This window comes from Nomascus leucogenys, chromosome 17 (assembly GCF_006542625.1).
Source record: "Nomascus leucogenys isolate Asia chromosome 17, Asia_NLE_v1, whole genome shotgun sequence".
Classification (NCBI taxonomy): Eukaryota; Metazoa; Chordata; class Mammalia; order Primates; family Hylobatidae; genus Nomascus; species Nomascus leucogenys.
Window position 1 is genome coordinate 19,315,532 of NC_044397.1, and position 21,602 is coordinate 19,337,133.

Here is a 21,602-nt window from a genome sequence, read left to right on the forward strand (position 1 = left end):
TAGAAGAAATATCCTGGGAAAGATGGCTATAAGGCCAACATCAGCAGAGTGCATGAGAATCCCAATCATCACTACTACAAAAGGAATGCTGAAGAGAAAACTGAAGCCCAAGAAACAAAATTACATTTCACAACACAGTACCTTTTTGGAAAACTATGTAAAACTGATAACATGGTAAAATGTTAACACTTTTAAAGTATCTCACAAGAAAAAATCTGAAACAAAGTACAGAATCCATCATGAGAATGTAGTGGACTATAAAAATACTTTTAATATCTGGACAGGTTTTGATTTTCCCCATTCTCAATCACCTAACAATTGTAATTTGATATTTACATTCACTAAAAAATGTGTGGAAAAGCTGGGCCTGGTAGTACATGCCTGTATTCCCAGCTACTTGGCAGGCTGAGGTGGGAGGATCCCTTGAGCTCAGGAATTCAAAGCCTGGGCAACATAGTAAGACCCCATCTCAAAAAGAAAATAAAAATAAAAATAACAAAAAATAAAAATGTGTCAAAAGCTGCACAATTTAAAATCTGCCCATCCTCACATTGCCTCAATGCAGTCATCCAATCTCCTTTTTCTAAAAAAATTTAGTCAGAAACAAGACTTGGGTTTTTCCCTTCCTCCATTATCCTCTCTTCATTCTTTTTCTACCATACTCCATATCTAAGCTCATACTTACGAAAACACCAGATGCACCTGTGTCCCACCCTACACTTCTGTTTTGTGGATTTGTTTTGGGGGATTTTGACTGTATACTGAACAGGCAACATTTACTGGGATTTTTTAAGTTACAATGATATTTGAAATAAGATGTCTGGCCTCTACCTTCATCTCTGAAAAGTTAATGCCTTAATAGCAACATCAGCAACCACCTATTGAATACTATGACTCATACAGTGCTAAGCACTTTAAAACATTATATCATTTAATCTTTAAGGCAAAACTGAGTTACACATTATCTCTGTTTCACAGTTGAGTACACAGAGCCAGAGAAGTGAAATAACTTGCCTAAGGTTAATCAGCTAGTAAGTGACACGGTTTAAATTCAAGCCCAGGTCTACCAGACTCCTAAGCTCTTCACCACCACTCTGTGAGTTTCCAGAATAACTGACAGATTGTTTTTTAAAGCCAGATTTTAGAGAATTAAAAGAAAACAATTTAAGAGAATATAACTCCTAAATCAGTATCTATTTTCTCTGTGTGATTCTTATCTAGCACTGGGCAAGCAGAAGCAAGTGAACTAAAGAGAAAAAGCAGGAAAGAGGGAAGTTACCTTGAAGATAAAAACTAGGCAAAGAACCAAGAGGAAAAGGCAGGCCACTCAAAAATATGCAAATGCAAATACTGCCTAACACTGAAAGTATAGTTAGAATATCACTCTAGTCATTTAAAAATACATAGGAGCTTCCCGATAGTTGAATGCATGGAGGTTCCTGCAGGGTGGAAGCTCTGTTCCCCTTCCCTGACACCTGGCCCTGTGGATCTTTTCATCTCTAGGTGAGGCACTGTCCAATGGATAGCCTAAAGAACCTGATTCATCTTTAACCAAGCTGAATTGCTTCAAGTTCCTAGAGGTGAAGAATCGTGGCACATCTGTATAATACCAAATTATTCTTTTAAGGAAATCAACATATCACTAAAAATGCATAGAAAAAATCTATTAGTGGGACTTCAGACCATTAATTTTTTTCAAGATATAATGAAAAAGGCAACTTATCAAGAGTGCAGGAACCTAAATGTCTTTTTACAGGAAGAATTCATAATAGGTTGAGAGTTTCCTTCATCAAGAACCACCTACCCAGGAGGATAAAGAAGAGACAGAGACAGAGAGAGTGAGACTGAGACACACACACACACACACACACACACACACACACACACACACATAGAGAAGGCGAGAGAGAGCGAGAGTGAAAGAGAGACACTGACTGAGACTCTCAAATTTCTCAGTCAGCTTCCTTTGTTCTGAAGTAAGAACATTTTGGGGAAACATGTAAACACGTGAAGGCTAAATTCTGGAGAGACAAAAGACGAGATTCTCGTTAAAAGCAAGAAATGAAAAACTTCTGAACTTGCACAGGTGAAAATGAAAAAGGAGATAGATATTTCAGACCAGAGGACAGATGGATGTGGACCATAAGGAAGAAGAGTGTTTACAGGAGACTGATCTACCACCACTTTTGATTTGTAGTACACTGTCAAGAGGGGTGCACCAACAAATTCACAGAATCGATAAATTCAATCCTCAAAGCCAAGGCCTTCAATTTAAATGAATATACACTGCTAAAAAAGAAAACATAACATGGCATTTATTAGGTAAACTATCAAATTTCTATTTAAAATATTTTTGGACCAGGTGCGGTAGCTCAAGCCTGTAATCCCAGCATTTTGGGAGGCTGAAGCAGGTGGATCACTTGAAGCCAGGAGTTCTAGACCAGCCTGACCAACATGGCGAAACCCTGTCTCTACTAAATATACAAAAAATTAGCTGAGCGTGGTGGCGCATGCCTGTAGTCCCAGCTACTCAGGAGGCTGAGGCGGGAGAACTGTGTGAACCCAGGAGGCAGAGGTTGCAGTCAGCTGAGATTGTGCCACTACATTCCAGCCTGGGTGACAGAGTGAGACTCCATCTCAAATAAAATAAAATAAAATAAAATATTTTCAAGTAAAAATGTATACAAAAAAGAAAATATATGTTAAAACTGATATTGATTTACCACAATGAAAGGTTAAAAATATATACATATACCCCTCTTATTTATTTAGAGACAGAGTCTTGCTCTGTCGCCCAGGCTGGAGTGCAGTGGTACAATCTCAGCTCACGGCAACCTCCGCCTCCTGTTTTCACACAATTACCCTGCCTCAGCCTCCCGAGTAGTTGGGATTACAGGCACCCACTACCACGCCAGGCTAATTTTTGTATTTTTAGTAGAGTCGAGGTTTCGCCATGTTGGCCAGGCTAGTCTCGAACTCCTGACCTCAAGTGATCTACCTGCCTCGGCCTCCCAAAGTGCTGGGATTACAGGTGTGAGCCACGGCACCCAGACACTTCTTTTTTTTTAAACATAGTTATTACTAAGGCCTACAAAAAAATTCATTGTCTGATTTACTAATATTTAGAGTTTTTGATAGTATAAATGACTCGGCAGAAAATAGTTTTTGTCCACTTGTCTGATTATTTCCTTATAGCACATTAGAAGTGATGAGCCAAGTGAACTTTCTGGGCTTTTTTTTTTTTTTTTTTACTCTCCAGAAGAATTGTGGCAATGTGAGTCCAACTTGCCAATGCTCATCCACATGAGATTTTATCATTCTTTCCAGTGTTTGTCAGCCTAATCTGTGAAAAAAAATGGTACTTCATTTTTATTATTTTTTTGAGATGGAGTCTTGCACTGTCACCTGGGCTGCAATGCAATGGTGCAATCTTGGCTCACTGCAACCTCCGCCTCCTGGGTTCAAGTGATTCTCCTGCCTCAGCCTCCCGAGTAGCTGAGATTACAGGTGCCCGTCACCGTGCCCGGCTAATTTTTTGTATTTTTAGTAGAGACAGGGTTTCACTATGTTGGCCAGGCTGGTCTCGAACTACTGACCTCATGATCCGCCTGCCTCGGCCTCCTGAAGTGCTGGGATTACAGGTGTGAGCCACCGTACCCAGCCACCTCATTGATTTAATAATTTTCCTGACTACTAAAAATGCAGAACTTTTTTTAAAAAAATAGAGCAATGATCATTTATTTCATCTCATTAAAGTTTTTGCAAAACCTCTAGAGGTAGGAACGATCCTCACTTCACTGATTAGGACATAGGTTCAAAACAGTTTAAATATCTGCCCAAAGTTAAAGAACAAGCAAATAGCAAAACTAAAATCTCCATTTGGTTATAAAAAATCATTTGCTGTTTGCTTACAAATTAAAAGAACCATTAAGTGCACTTTATTTATAATGCGAATATTTAGTACTTTGAAAAAGTCTTTGCAATTGGTCTAGAAAATTTCATATTAAAAACCTAAATAACTGAATAATGAAAGTAATCTACTACCATATTTTAAAGTGCCTTACTATCCATGATTACCTAGTTTCAATATGTTATTCCAAAACAGATCATCCTTAATGGTATTAATCATCACTTCAGACATGTCAGGATCATAATTCGCTCATCTACTTTCAAATACCACATTTTATTTATTCATACCATTGCAAATAACGCTCTAGTTTACAAGTATATTTTTTTGGCACAATTGATATTTCAACTAACTTCAAGTAAGATTATATAAAGGTCACATTTTTTAGGGCTAAGCGTTTCTTGTTTTATACAGAACCCATTTTCCCCTCCACAAGTTAAAAAAAAAAAAGTACATAATATAAATATATACTCTGCTGTCCTAGAGTAGTAGAAACATATGAGATGCCTAAATTGGTGTAATGGATGAGTTTCTTAGTTGAAGTCAAATAAGCAGTATGCTAAGTACAAATAGCTTTTCCCTTCTCATCAGTGTTTATCTTTTAAAGTTCCTAAACTATATTAAAAAAGATCTAACTTTTATTATGGCAAGAATCTGCCTCCCTCCTGGTAAGTCTGAAATGAAAATGTCAGCTTCATTTTAAATGAATTTTGCACCCCTGGACTCCATTCACTTCTTCCTCAAAAACCAAGAAATATTAGTAGTGCAATCAATAATCACACTGGAGAATGAAAGAAGACTGAAAGAAGGGGTCCACATGAGTGGGGAAAGGGGGAGAGTGAGGGAAGAGGAGAGAAAGGCAACAGTACGACCTAGATTAGCAGGAAAAGCTCACCAGTCCTGAAACCTCAAGGAGGAAAGCATGTTGCCGAGTGAGCAGCACTCACAAAACAGAAGCCCAGGCCAAATGCTGCTCAATGCCCTCAGGCAGCAGTGCTAGACACCTACGGGGACTAGAAGCCTCTTGAGACCTTCTCAAATCTCTCAATTTGCTAACGTCACTGTGTCACTGACTTCGGTTTTGGAAGAGGGCTACTCAGGCATTAATGACACTGTGCAGCACGCCTAGAGAGCAACCAGTCCAGCCTGGAAAAGGAGGGCAGACGGCTGGTCCCAAATGTGAGGGTTAAATGGGATTCACTGATGAGCTGCTAGGGTAACCACATGGAAAATGGCACTAAGAGGCTAAAGGAGGGTGTGAGAAGATTTGGCTGTAGATCAAAACGAAGTTAAGGAAATGGAAAAATGAGGCAGGTATTTCCATTGGTGGAAAAAACATTTGTACTTAAAAAACGATGAGAAACTATTTGGCTCACTGGTGAATGATATATATAGTCAAAATAATGGAAACAATAAATAGTAATTTATAAAAAAATCATGATCTGTCATTATTAGGAAAACAGGAAGAGAGCAAAGGGGTATAAGGCAGAGATTCTCATCTATGTATTAACAATAATAGATAATATCTAAGATTAATGATTTAAAAAATAATATGTTATTTAGAAATAAGGAGATGAATATCAGAAGAAATAGACAAAGTAATTGAAAGTATACACTTCTGGCAAAAAGAATGAGACAAGGTGGTCAAAGGACTGTTATAATTTGTTATAAGGCTTTCAATATTATTTAACTACATGCCTATTAATTTAAAATAAAAAACTAAAACCAACATTAAAAATAAACAGTTTAGAAAAAAAGTATTATTAGGTAGGGAGGAAATAAAGGTTATGTATAAAGACTACGCCTATGAAGCATAATCCCCTTTTCTTAAAGAAACAAAACCAAAAAGCTATTCTAAATGATGAAATTATGGGTAGTCCATCTTTTGGTTAGTCTGCATTTTCTACTGTAAACACATATAACACTTCTGTAAGAAGAAGAAAACTAATTTTAAAAGGTACGCAGGAGGAAGGTGGTTAGCTGGAAACAGAACTTAAGAAGTTAAGAGCCAGAAAGATAAAAGGAGACAGAAAAAAATACTATTGTAACAGGCAAAGAAGGAAAGCAATTTTCCCATGGAGTGGGTAGTCAAGTGTTAATGGGCAAGACAGATGAAGAGCGTCCTCAGGAGCAAAGCCGGGGCAGGGTGGCAGGAGGGGAAGCAGGGTGGCGGGAGCCAAAGGGAAACAGGGTTGGGGTTGGTGTGGGGGAGAGTGGGTGCCAGTACAGCTCTCTGGAAGTGAAGGTAGGTTGCTGGCTGTTGTTAAAATCTGAGGAGACAGAAGATACTTAAGGAGAAGCAATCAGTGGACAGGAAGCAACTGAGATTAAGACAAAGATGATTCCAGGCCGGGCGCGGTGGCTCACACTTGTAATCCCAGCACTCTGGGAGGCTGAGGCGGGCGGATCACGAGGTCAGGAGATCGAGACCACAGTGAAACCCCGTCTCTACTAAAAATACAAAAAATTAGCCGGACGTGGTGGCAGGCGCCTGTAGTCCCAGCTACTCGGAGAGGCTGAGGCAGGAGAATGGCATGAACCCGGGAGGCGGAGCTTGCAGTGAGCCAAGATCGCGCCACTGCATTCCAGCCTGGGTGACAGAGCGAGACTCCGTCTCAAACAAACAAACAAACAAACAAACAAAAGACAAAGATGATTCCTCAGCTAAAAAAAATTAACTTTGCATAGCTTGCTTTTTCGGTTTCTTATTTTTATAAACCTTAGTTGCTACTGACTACCTGAATATGTTCTACCATTTGGAATAAAAACATAGTACCCATGAGGACTCTGGCCATTCATTATGAATTTTGACAAGCTGAGTCCCAATGTAAAAAGGGAAGAACTTTATGCTATTATATGCAAGTCAAAAGTTACCATTATTCAAAATACTTTATCCTTTTATAATAATTGCTCTATAGGCCGGGCACGGTGGCTCACGCTTATAATCCCAGCACTTTGGGAGGCCAAGGTGGGTGGATCACGAGGTCAGGAGTTCGAGACCAGCCTGGCCAACATGTTGAAAACCCATCTCTACTAAAATACAAAAAATTAGCCAGGCGTGGTGGTGCGTGCCTGTAGTCCCAGATACTTGGGAGGCTGAGGCAGGAGAATCTCTTGAACCTGGGAGGTGGAGGCTGCAATGAGCCAAGATCGTGCCATTGCACTCCAGCCTGGGCGACAGAGCAAGACTCTGTCTCAAAATATAATAATAATAATTGCTCTATAATGTTAATCAAATTGATTAACAGGGCTTGCATGCTTGAAAACATTTTCAAAAATAAATGGAATTTTTCATTACAGTTAAATTTTAAGCCAAAGGTAGGGTTTTAAATACCACTTAGTAATTACTCGGGGGAAAAAAGTCAAGGTGCTGAACAATACGTTTGGTATGATGTTTTTATTTTTTCAAGTGTTGTAAAAGCCAGTTATTTCTAACCAAGCTGCATATTAGAATCACCTAGGGAGCTGTTAAAAAATACCAACGCCTGGGACCCACCTTGGCAATTCTTGTTTATCTGGTCTGGGAAGTGGCCTAGGCATTAAGGTTTTGTCATCCTTCCTCCACTACCCTCATCTGTATGATTCTACGTAACAAACGTATGAAACGGTTGGGGTTCAGAACTTTTCATTTCCTACTTTGTACATTTCTGCACTGTTTGACTTCTGAAACAATGGGAATGTACTACTTCTATAATTTAAATACAAATATCTCCATTTAAAAATTAACAAAAGAAATACCTCTTTATAAGTTTTCAAATGATTTAAGTAGGGAAAATACCTTTTGAATTACATCACGATGCTCATTTTCCTGTCAGAGGGTGCTTTTAGAAGATATCAAACTTAGTATACTTGGAATACAAAGGTGAATAAGAGACCACGTGGGAATATCTGAACGGGGGAAGGTGTGAGATAGATTCTGAGGAGCTTCCTATTCCCTGTGATGCCTGGTTTCACTCTGTGGGCAACTGAGGCCATTAGATGTTTTTTTCAATCAGGGCAGTGACATAATGTAGACTCCAGGTGCAAGAGAGCCAAACTGTATAAAGTAAAACTATAAAGTTAAAAGAAGGGGCCCGGTGCAATGGGTCAAGCCTGTAATCCCAGCACTTTGGGAGACTGTGGCAGGCGGACTATTTCAGCCTAGAGGTTTGAGACCAGCCCTGCCAACATAGCGAGACATCGTCTCTACAAAAAATTTAAAAATTACTCCAAGCATGGTGATGCGTACCTGTGCTCCATCTACTTCACCTCCAGCTATTAGGGTGGCTGACGTGAGGGGATTGCTTGAGCCTGGGAGGTCGAAGCTGCAGTGAGCCATACTTGCTTCACTGTACTCCAGCCTGGGTGACAGAGTGAGACCCTGTCTCAAAAAAAAATAAAAATAAAAATAAAAAAGCACGAAGAATACCTTGAGAACTAGGGCTAGAGAAGCATTTGAACAAAACCTTCAAGCTATATGGCCGGGGTGGGGGGTGGGGGGTAGGGGGAGAACAAACGATGATTTTGATAGCACATTTAATGATTTCTGTTCAATAAAGTTTACAGGCAAGTGGGATATCAAAGATTTTTGTAACGCCATAATAAGGGATATATATCCAGAATATAATGATGTCCCTCAAATCAACATAAGATTGGAACCCCCAGTAGAAAACTGGGCAAAAGGTATGGACAAAAAATTTACAGAAGAGGATACTCCAAAAAAGATAACAAGCAGATGAAGACATTATCAAGTTCATAAGTAGTCAGAGAAATACAAACTGAAAATGAAGTTGATTTACACCTGGCAGACTGAACCACGCCAAGTGTTGGGTTGTGGAGATATATAGATGGATGTAGCCATTCTAGAGAGTATCAGCAAAGCACAGCTCAGGCAAAGTAAGAGTACTCATAGTCTATGATGCAGCAATTCTGGTACTAGGCATATTTCCCAAAGAAACTGTCACACAGGTCCCAAGGGATCACACACCCCTTTTTACGATGGTGAGGAGGTGAATGCAATCTAAATAACCATCACAGAAGGAGGGGAGAGATAAAATTGGATGGATATATATCATGAAATACTCAACTGCAGTCAGAATCAACAAGCTAATACAGACACCACCCAGGGACACATCTTTAAAATAAACTAAGTGAAAAATATTAACTGAATGAGAATAACAACATTTATGTAATGATTTACATAATGCAAAATACATATTATACAAGAGCACACACAAACAAAAAGAAAAACACTAAACACATTAGAAATGCCTACAGCCGTGGGAGGTAGACTTAGAAGATGGGGATAAAGAAATAAAACACTGACCTGGTCCTGACAAATGCCATCAATGGAGGTACATGAACAGCTCAACCCTCGCTAACATCCAACTAAAGAATTTCTCCAATATAAAGAGCAGCAATGTGAACAGAAAAGACAGACTCCAGAGCCAAGGAGAATAAACAGGAGGTGGTCAGATCAGTCTTCCAGGGGATTTGCTACTGTAAACCTACAGAGACTCATGCGCTCCTTAAGACAGATTAAATCAATGTTTAAAATTATTGTCCACATTGACTCCTGAGGAACCCTATTTGTACTTCTTCCTCCAGAAAAATGCCTGCTTATCCCAACTTGCTATTTCCCATTTCTAAACTTCAATCCTCTATGACAAATCAGCTATTCTTACCATTTAAAAATCAACAGCATTCTTTTAAAAATAACAAGTGGAAATTTGTTGCAAGCTTTTTGAAAATCTAAGAAAAATCCATTTACTTTACTTATGCATCTTTTAAACCCCTAAAATATTCTAGTATTTTTTTCTTGTAAGTATCACATTTGTTTGCCATCTTCTTTTTTTTTTGAATCAATTTGGTGACCAGGTCTCTTATCAGGGAGGTACCAGAGCTTAGGAAGGATGGACAACAAAAGCTCTAAATCTTCTTGCATCGACACCTTCAATTTGCACTGACCAATCCGTTGGCACAGTAACTGTTTATAAGCTAAATTTGTACATTTTGGCTACAAGTATCCCAAATCCACCTTTTAAAAAATTCTAGGTAGATGTCATCTGGTGTTAATGATTTGCATACCCCTTAAATTGAAAATATTTTAAATAAATCTCACTGTTTTATATAGTACCATTAATGTGTCTATTTTAAAAAGACAATCTGAGAATAACGCTTCCCCTAATTGTTGTCTTAATAATGAGCAAGAGCTGAAGAAAAATGATTCACACTGTTAGTTGTTTTGTTCACGGGGGAAGGAGGTGAAGTAACTGGCTGCGCCTGGGTTTTGAGGCTCATTAGCACTAGAGCCACACTTGAGGAATCCAAACTCCTCTCACCTTAAGGTTTTCCTACTATAGATTGTGAGAGTTTTGCTGGACATAATTATATTTTTTAAAATGTATACTTTTGTCCTGCTTGATAAACACAGCTTAAATTGATTTGCAAATGATTCCAAAAGGAAAGAACATTTTGTAAATGACATGAATAACATAAGGCTTAAATGCAGCAAGTGAGTAGAATTTCATTTCTGATATTGTAACACTGAAAAGAAACGGTTAATAAATCTTTAGAACAGCATGGGAAGAGCCTCAGCAAAAACCCTGCATCCAGCTAAGGCAGCTGCAGGGGGCAGAGGAGTCAGGGAAGCCCCAAATCAGCATTCTGAGTGCTGCGATGGGTAGCTGGAACATTTTAGGTACAGAAGATGATTTCCGGGATGACATACCAACTCCACTGGAGGAGCAAAAGACAAGCAGCCAATCATTTTCTTCTAGCAAGGAATTCTGAGAAGGGTTATTGATAGGTTTTAGCGTCAGAAATCTCTTTGATTTGTCAGGGACACAAACTCGAAATGATTAAGATAGTGTGGCCACATTAAAACTCCATAACTATAAAAAGCAAAACCCTAGAAAGTTACTATAAATAGCAGTTCAAAAAAGAGAAGCCCAGATATGCTAACACCCAGAGAAATAATATCAAAAGATTTTAGATGTTATATAAATTTCACACCTACAATAATGATTTCTGAAGGAAAAAAAATGACTCCACTGTATATGGATGAATTTTGTTTTAAATAAAATCTTCTTATCAAAATGTAAAATATTGGATTTCTGGATGTAGAGAATGTGAATTGAAAAGATTTATCAAAACCATCATCATCAAGTTGAACTCCATTGTACAGATGAGAAAATAACGGCTTTGAAAGATGTAATGCCTTCCCCAAGGTTGTTAAAATAGTTGATGCAAATGAAGACACATCTTTCGAAGACACACTGCCTTGCACACCTGTTCCTATCTGATTCCAGCTGCTCCTTGGACAGCTCTCTTTTAAACACCCATAGACTTCATTCTTCCCCTGACTCAGGAGTGAATTCTAAGCTCTTTCTCCTGAACACCATCAAGAATCACTGATAATCCTTGATAACACTGAGATATTGTTAACACTGCTATTCTTGGAAGTGATATACTATCACCCAAATGAATAGTCTTATTCATTAGAAATGAATAATAAATTGAGGCATGCTCAAGGGACAGAGATTACACAAAGGCATGGATTCCAGGAGGTGGGATCACTGGAGGCTATCTTAAAGCTGCCTACCATAAACCTACTCGTGAAAGGATACCTGGATATAAGTGAGACAGTGAGTGTCAAACAGAATCAAAACAGGGTTGGCAATGATCTCTCTTCTCTGTGACTGCTTCCCCACATTACTTAGAGGTAGTGGGACAATACAAGGGGCATAATAAACATAAAAAAAGAGCACATGGTATATATGGGAATTTAGCAAGGCACCATTTCTGGAAAAGCTTCAATAGTCAGAATAAAAACAAATGAAGAGTCATCTCAGAAGAAAATGCGGAAAAGTGTTGATGAGAAGCTGAAGGAACTTTAGTCGGGGTATGACGCCTAGGAAGTGTTAAAGAGGATGCCCCAGCACATAGTAGGCTCAACAAATACTTGTTACACTTTCATACACTACCTAGATCTTTCACCCCTTGCCTCCAATTTTTTTATAATTTGGTTTCATGACAATGTGAAACTTATACAGCAACACATGTATACAAAAATCAGATCATACAATGGTTATAAATAATTTAGTAGGTGGCAGTAATAAATTTGTGGATATAGATGGAACAGATTGAAAAACATAAAGGGTCTACCTAGAATATAGTTTGAGCCTATGCAAAGAAATCAGAAATGAATAATTCCACAACTGAAGAAACAAATCAATATTTTCATTTATGATTTACGCACATCTCCATAGTTTTCTACTAAACTTATTTTACATGGTATATTTCAAGACTGTATTTATTCCCCAAAGAGCTTCTCTTAAAAAACACATTCACTTGTCAAATCTTTTTCCTTCCTCCCTTCCTTCCTCCTTCCCTCCCCCTTCTCTCTCCTCTCTCTCTTCCTCAGTCTTTCTTTCACCATCAAGTCTCTATAAGCCAGAACTATGCTGGGCTGGTACAGTACAATGTCCTTACTCAGCATTCAAAGTGGTATAAAGAAAAAGTGTGGAATAGTATTTGCAGAAACTATTTTTACCTTCAAGTTCTTTCAGCATGTATTTATCTAAATTTAACTTGAATAATTGTATAAACATTATACTTGAACAAACCAAAACTTTAAACTCATGGGTACTTTATACATATGACATCGCCCATATTAACTCATAGCAACAGTGTGATCCAACCAGAGGCCTTTTCTTTATACATCAGAAAATTAAAGTTTGGATTCTGATTGAATTACTCACAAGTTGCAGGATCCTAAGGCAAATCATGGATTTCTTTTACTGTTTTCTCATGTGTAAAACACACATAATGATTATAAGATTATGCACTTCCAAAGATTATGGTGAAGACAACCAGTAAATGAGAAACTATATAGAAACACTGGTTTATACAAATGTGCTTTTTTTAAAAAAAGGCTTTGTGCCAGTTAAAAATTCCTATTTATGCCCTTAAGGCTCTACTATGTCACTTGCAAATTGTTTTTAACTATCACACAAAGCTGACAGGCAGTGTGAAAATCACTCCCACAGGCTGAATCAGTGTGACAAACTCCATTCTCTGGCCACTACTTCTCTGTCCCAGCCCAGTTTATAGGTATGCTTTATATAAGGATGCTGATGTAACATTTCATACGGAATATATCACAGGGCTGGGAATAGGTACAGAACTATGAAGCTGACATGAAGATAGTCTCCTTTGTGTTTAAAATGTTACTGCAATTCTGACTGTAATCATTCTGTGAATGCATTACAACTAAAATGGCTAGTACACAAGTACTCTTACTCAACCTACAAAGACTGTCATTGGACTCACGTTTTATTGTCTACAATTCAGCCTCAAGCTGCTCGTGCTTAAGACAGACCATCCCAAGCAAGGGAGAATGACTTCTCCATTATTCTATATTATTCTATACCATGACAATGGCCAGTCCAGGTATAGAATAATATATATAATATATATCACCATTATTCTATACCATGACAATGGCCTGCTGCTGGCATTATACATCAGTACATCTTTCAAGTATCTTTCTAGACTGCTTCCCAAAATCAGTTTGCCATGTGGCAGGTCCTAACTTATGCCTTACTTAGTCTATTCTCTGCCTTATAGTTTAGAAGAGTTGTATTTGGAATATAGGTCACTGTGTTCTGAACGCCCCTTGCCTCACCACATTACCTTCCACACTCTTAGTAAACTAGAATACTGCTCAGAAAGCTGAATAATATCTGTAGGTCTTACGGGTCTCAAAGCCCTTTGAAGTTTCGTCCTTTAAACACTCAGTTTTACCGAAAACTCAGTTCTATACTGCTACCAAACTATAGGTTTTCCCAAAACCCATTAGATTTGATACAGTGGAAAATATTCAGTCATATGCTGTGTAAATTTCTTCACTTCAACATGATTTATTACTGTAGTAATAACCTCAAAGGAAAAAATTCTACTTTGCAAGATACAATTAATATTGTCTATATACCTCAAACAATATAATACAATTTTCTCCTTATATCATATCTACATATATTCACATAGGAAACAACTAGTTTAATTATAGCCTATCATAAAAGTAAGAATTTAAAAAATTGAGCTGCCGGCCGGGTGCGGTGGCTCACGCTTGTAATCCCGGCACTTTGGGAGGCCGAGGTGGGCGGATCACGAGGTCAGGAGATCGAGACCACGGTGAAACCCCATCTCTACTAAAAATACAAAAAATTAGCCGGGCGTGGTGGCGGGCGCCTGTAGTCCCAGCTACTCGGAGAGGCTGAGGCAGGAGAATGGCGTGAACCCGGGAGGCGGAGCTTGCAGTGAGCCGAGATTGCGCCATTGCACTCCAGCCTGGGCGACAGAGCGAGACTCTGTCTCAAAAAAAAAAAAAAAAAAAAAAATTGAGCTGCCAAGTATCTTCAAAATAATAATGCTATGATTACAAATTTAATGTTATAAAATCCAATTTTCCTTATCAAATTACATTTTTTGTAATTCTTTTACTTTGAACTCCACTATTAATAATTACATAGATTTAATTAGAAACAAAAAAATTTAATGTGGCCAAAATTAGAATGTGTATTTTTATTTGGTAACAACTGCTATTTAAAAGGTTTTCAATAAAATAACAATTTACTGTAAACATAACCTAAATTAGATTACATATGCCAATGTATTTTAATTATTGACATTAAGGATGGGTGTTTCTGAACATAAACTAATTAATGTCTATTCTTGAGATAAAAACAAAACTACAAAAACAAATATTTAGCCATTATGAGGTTACACTTTTTTTTGTATTAGAATCCAACAGGCATACAGAAATTTCAGTATCATTCTCCCATTTTACAAATGACAATGAACTAAAGGGTTAAACGTTTTGTTTATAAAAGAGGCCCTATTCTCATGTTTAAGCTTGGTGATTCATCACATAAAATCATTTTCATTCATTCAACAAATAAACACTGACCACCCAGTACACTTCAGGTGATTGTAATGGGCTCTAAACATGCACGGTTCATGCAGCTTGGAGTCTTGGGGAGGCTTCAAATAATTCGACAAATATGAAATTATGAACAGTGGTGTTATAGGTTACATGGACAGCCTATCTCATCTCAGATAGTAACGTGGGTCTAGGGTTAAGTGGGTTGGATGAGATTCCAGCACTGCCATTTCCTCCCTATGTATTTCTGAATGACTTAACTGTTGTGTGTTTCTGTGTTTTCATCTGTAAAATAGGGCTAATAATAATTGGCTTGTAGAGTTGTTGTGATTAAACCAGTTAATTCACATAAAATGTGTGGAATAGTGCCTGCCATACAGTAAGTGCTTAATAAACAATGACTATTGTTTTAAGAGTAGCTGCAAATCTGGCCTTGTATACAGGCCAGGCTGTCATTTGGGACATTCTAATTATAGAGAAGGGTGGGCCACAAAAGGCCTTGAAGACCACGGTCAGGCTTTCAGTCTATCACAGAGCAACAGTTAAGTCATTCAGGTAGGAAAGTGACCTAATCAAATGGTTTTCTTTTTCTTTTTAAAGATCTGGCACTTGGGGAGAACTGAGTGAGGTATATTGAGGTGAGATATGAGTATACTAGGTTGGATGGCTTACAGTAACAAAATCCTGTACCGTTTATTCTGATTGTCACCTGCAAAGCTTTTCCTACTGGAAGTACTCCCTTCTAACAAGTCCATATGGGGCTGTGCTTGCACCCCATTTATTAGCAGTTTTCAGCATTTACAGAAGCATGCAATCTTCTGTTTACCACACTCTGTTACCACATCTTAATAGTTTCATGGCTAACAACCCATTTATAAGAGAAGATAATCCACTTATTGCAACTCTATAAAATGCCACTTGGTATAAAGGCCAATTGTTATCATCTTTATCACAGAAAATATGCCAGAGGCCTCTTAGGTAAGGCCCTCTTTGAGAAAGTCATCTACGTATATATTCAACAGGAACCAGGCATTTTAGTCATTAAAAGTTCAGAGTATGCAAACAAAGGAGAAATACTCCCTAAGAATAGACAACAACATGCATATTAAGGAGAAATGCTAACCTGGAACCATAAACATCTCTAACACATTTCACCAAATCAGGACAGCAACGGACACTTACAACAGCAGAACCTCAGTGCTTCAGTTCTCAAGGACAAGTAGAAATGATGCTGAGTTAGCTCAGATTCAAGAGGCTTTGAAAAAATGTGCAACTGTGCACGTTCTTGTTATGCTCTTTTAATGTACACACACACACACACACACACACACACACACCACACACACACACAGAAATTCATTAGTCAGGCTGGCAATAGATGAAAAAAGGAAAATCAACTCAGCTGACCATGGTTTCTGCTGGCAGTTTTAACAATACTTTGGTAGAACGATGATGAAAAACAATACCTTCCAAATTATTTGTTAATTATCTGTTAATCTCCTAATTTTATCTACACATTTCTTTAGAGCAGAACATAATTCCAAATTCAATTGGTTCTAATTAGATGTTAATAATAAATTCAAGAGTAAACTTTAGTGAAAATTATGTCCCTCAGTATTTTTCTTAATGTTAGGGGCTTTAAAATGTTTCAAAATGGCATTAAAAAAAAATCACTACAATGACTTTTCCAGATAGTAGATCCCCCCAAATACCATTTAATACACAAAAAACTACCTGCTTTCCAACCTGTCACACTGATGGTCTCTATGATGCTATATTACATATTTTGTCATTAATATGTAGCTAGAGTTAATGACCAGTTGTTAATTCATGACTCATGAAACTTATATAAGATGATCAAAGTTTAGAAACAGCAAGTTGGAGATCCAAACCTCAATAATAAAAGGAGAGAATGAGAGGACAAAATTATAAAAAAAAAAAACACATGGCAATGAAGAGCAATCTGTTTATACACAGAAAAGAAAAGTTACAGAAAGATCAAACATTCTCAGAATAGCATTAGAAATTGGGGAGTCTTTGAATAAAACGCGTTAACAATGAATAGAACAAATAATTGAGGAAAAAAAATTCCACCATGAGAAATGGATAAACAAAAAAGAAAAAGAAAACCAATCACAGCTTCCTAATCCTTACCTCAATTTTCTAAAAGATACAACTTCTCCAACTCAAAACACTGATTTTTTTAAGGATGCACTAATGAACAGACAGCTAACTGCTCATGACTTAGAGATGAACCAATGACTATTCTTGAAGTCTAAATTTCAGGACCTAGCCATAAATATTCAGTATTTCCACACTGGATGGATAAAAGCTACTTAAAAAATAACCAATTGGCCTGTGTGTAGGCTAACAAATACTGTATCACAAACTTTAATAATACATACAGGTATACTTCCGTTCTGTGCAATGACCTGCATGTTCTCTAAATTCCTTCCTCCCCTCCCCACCCCTTTTGTTTTGAAACAAGGTCTTGCTCTTTCTGGAGAGAAGTGGCATGATCATGACTCACTGCAGCCTCAACCTCCCAGGCCCAAGCAATCCTACCACCTTAGCCTCCTGAATAGCTGGAACTACAGGCAAAAACCACCACACCCAGTTAATTTTTTTATTTTTTGTAGAGATAGGGTCTCTCTATGTTGCCCAGACTGGTGTTAAATTCCTGGGTTCAAGCAATCCTCCTGCCTTGGCCTCCAAAAGCGCTGGGATTATAGGCATGAGCCACTGTACTCAGCCTATATGTTCGATTTCAAAGGTAAGGCTTTAAGATAACATGGGTTAAAACATAAATGAAATAAAACTTCCACTGACATTTTCCTTAGAGTAAGAAACTTCATAATAAACCAGGTGCAGTGGTATGTGCCTATAATTCCAACTACAACGGAGGCTGAAGCAGGAGGATCACTTGGGTCCAGGAGTTTCAGTCCAGCCTGGGCAACATAGCAAGACCATGTCTTGGAAAGAAAGGAAGGAAGGGAAAGAATGGAGGCAGGAAGGAAGAAAGGAAAGAGAATTTCAGGATATAGTATATCTAGATTAGCACTATTCCATTGAACTTCCTGTGATGATGTGGAAACGTATATTTGCAGTGTCCTACATGGTAGGCACTAGCTATATGTGGCTACTGAACGCTTGAAATGTGGCCAGTGTGACCAAGTAACTGAACTTTTAATTTTAATTAATTTAAATGTAAATAGCTACATGTGACTAGTGGATATATTTTAGACAGCACAGGTACATAATTATGGCATGAGCGATCACAACTGAAAACTCTACAAACTTTACCAACATTATTCTAAGTAGAATATAGTAAAATATCACTAACATTACAACAGTTTTTAAAATCAGACACTAAAGTTATAAAATAATTTGGCACCATTTCAATAATACATGTCGGTGAATACCGTTCACTTGTATAAACCAGTTTTGCTTATTTTTATGTCTTATGTGGCAGTCAACTCTCCACATATATTTTACTTATATATTATCATTCAATTCTACAAAATTCTCTCTCTAAAAGTACTCATAGTACTTACAATAGCACTTGAAATACACCAATTTCAAAAAGGGCAAAGGATTTAAATAAATATTTCTCCAAAGAAGACATACAAATGGTCAAGAAGCACATGAAAAGATACTCAAATGTATCTAGTCATTAGGGAAATGTAAATCAAAACTACAATGAGGTATCACTTAACACCCACTAGGAAAGCTATAATTGAAGAAAGACAATAACACGCGTTGGTGAGAATGTGGAGGAGTGGAACCCTCATACTCTGCTAGTGGGAAAGTAAAAACTGTGCAGCTGCTTTGGAAACAGTTTGGGAGTTTCTCAAAAAGTTAAACATAGAGCTTCCATATGACCCAGCAACTCCTCTCCTAGGTATATACCTAGAAGAACTAAAAACATACGTTCACACAAAAACGTACACAAATGTTTATAGTATCACGATTCATGACAGCCAAAAACATGGTAACAATCCAAATGCCCATAGCTGATGAATGGATAAAACAAATGTGGTAGAGCCATATGATGGAATATTATTCACACGTAAAAAGAAATGAGGCCAGGTGTGGTGGCTCACACCTGTAATCACAGCACGTTGGAAGGCTGAGGCAGGAGGATTGCTTGAGCTCAAGAGTTTGAGACTAGACTGGGCAACATAGTGAGACCTCATTTCAATATTTAAAAACAAAAAGTATAATATCACTTTTAAAAAGAAATTAATTTAAAAAGAAACACTGATTTATGCTACAACATAGATGAATCTTGAAAACATGCTAAGTAAAAAAAGTGAGACACAAAAGGACATGTACTACATGATTCTATTTACATGAAATCATGAAATGTCCAGAATAGGCAAATCCATAAAGACAGAAAGATTAGTGGTTCCCAGGTGCTGAGGGGAGAGAGAAATGGTAAATGACTGCTTAATGAGTGCAGGGTTTATTTTGGGGGTGATAAAAAATGTCTGGAATTAGATAGGGATGGTGATTGTACAACTTTGTGAATGTACTAAAAATCACTGACTGTATCCTTTATAGGAGTGAATTTATGGTATGAGAATACATCTCAATTGTAATATGCACTTCAATTCTTAGTTTTAAAATTCTGTTTATTTCCTATTTATATAATTTTTCATTAAATATCTTGGGTGTGGTTTTTATTTCCTCTTAAAGAAATGCTGGCCACTTTAATAAACCATTTTTCTGTAAGTAGAAACACCTGGGAAAAAAAAAAAAGAAGCCCAGTGGCCGGGCGTGGTGGCTCACACCGGTAATCCAGCTACTTCGGGAGGCCGAGGTAGGTGAATCACTTGAGGTCAGGAGTTTAAGAACAGCCTGGCGAACATGGTGAAACCTTGTCTCTACTAAAAATACAAAAATTAGCTGGGCGTGGTGGTGGGTGCCTGTAATCCCAGCTACTTGGGAGGCTATGGCAGGAGAATCACTTGAACCCAGGAGGCAGAGGTTGCAGTGAGCCAAGATCACACTATTGAACTCCAGCCTGGGCTACAAGGTAAGACTCTGTCCCAATAAAATAAAATAAAATAAAATATAATATAATATAATATAATATAATATAATATAATAAAATAAAATAAAAAAATAAATTCCATATAGGAGGTAAATTTTTAGAGTTGCTAGATACTTAAAATTAAGACAAAAGGAACTATTTAACAGAAATCTTTAAAACCTGTGAGTTGGCACTGACTTCTGGGCAGAAAAAGACAGGCGTGTACTCCTGACCTAGGGATATGGGACAGATCTGCAATTTGGTGCTGTTTGTAAAGCAGTAGCAGTTCAGAATCAACGTCTAAGAAGATGAGTCTCCCCTTTCTGATATCCTCCTCAGCTGACGAAGGATACAAACATTTAAGCCACATGAGCAGCCCTGGTTGTAGCTAGGGCAGAAGCAAAACTGTGGAATCAGTTTATGGGCAAGCCCTAGATTTCAATATTAAGTCAAGTAAACAGAGGAATCATAAATGCTTTATATACACACTTTCATGTCATGACTTGGAAAAAGGATTGCTTGTCTGGGTCATATAGTAAACCAGAGACTAAAGAATAAATCAAGAGTTATTAATGCTTTTTATTCACCTGCCATCAATGACAGAATATAAAGTTTTTTTTTCCTTAATACAGTTGCTGTTAGTTGAACTCTTTTCCAAATTGATAAAGACATCATCATGATTCTCATTTTAAGTACAAAAGTGACAATCTGCCTATAGAAGCTTAATAAGACTATATTAAGGAAAAATAAAATTTAAAAAGTTTAAATTACAAAATAAAAAATTAATTTTAAAAATTGGGCTGGGCAGTGGCTCACGCCTGTAATCCCAGCACTTTGGGAGGCCGAGGTGGGCAGATCGCTTGAGTCCAGGATTTCAAGACCAGCCTAGGCAACATGGCAAAACCCCGTCTCTACAAAAAATACAAAAATTAACCGGGCATGGTGGCATGTGCCTGTAGTTCCAGCTACTCGGGAGGCTTAGGTGGAAGCATCGCTTAACCCCAGGAGGTGGAGGCTGCAGTGAGCCAAGATTGTGCCACCACACTCCAACCTGAAGGAGACCCTGTATCAAAAAAAGACAAAAAATAAATAATAATAATAATATAAATTTAAAAATTAAATGCTGAATTTAAAAGTTAGCTAATGTTTAAATCTAAATTGTTTGAGAATTAAAAGGTTTAAAAAACAATACTGCTTAGGTAACTCCTACTAATGGAAAAATAAAAATAATAGAAACCTCCTGGAGAATGCTGGCTTGGCAGCCTAGCCTAGAAAGGAATAGAAACAAGTCTCTCCATGGAAGTACTTAGTGGGTGGGATTTACGAATTCCAATACTGGGGAAAATGTGACAGGAAATCATAACTGTAACAAAGATTTTCCGCATCTAAAAGCCCATGTTTATGGAGATACAGATATGTAGTAAAAATAAAATCATAATGAAGAGGATAAACACCAACTTCAGAATTCTTAAGCAAGCTTGGCAAACAAGATTTTAAAAATATGAATAATAGTTTCATGGGCACTCTATACATTATTCTCTGTACTGTCCCATATTTAAAATGTGCCATACAAACCCTAAGCAGAAAGTTTAATTATCATTAGTGATCATCAGTTTCACTTACAATGAAAGTTCAAATTATGTTTTTTAACAGTTACCAAAACACTATGTGGATAATTCACATTTTGCTTGTGCTTTATCACACTGAATTAAGGTTTACTGATAACTTTACTGATC

General features: G+C 37.5%; 1 protein-coding gene across 8 annotated transcripts in view; it reads right to left on the bottom strand.

Moving 5' to 3' along the window:
* Nucleotides 1–21,602, bottom strand: part of PKP4 (plakophilin 4) — a 228,263-nt gene that overhangs the window by 184,168 nt on the left and 22,493 nt on the right. The window contains exon 1 of one of the 8 annotated variants that reach the window (XM_030797021.1): nt 15,955–16,091. The exons of the other annotated variants lie outside the window; for them this stretch is intronic. Coding sequence (XP_030652881.1) covers nt 15,955–15,970 — 16 coding nt within the window. The 5' untranslated portion in view covers nt 15,971–16,091. Of the gene's footprint in view, nt 1–15,954; nt 16,092–21,602 lie in introns of those variants that run through there. 8 annotated transcript variants of the gene reach the window in all.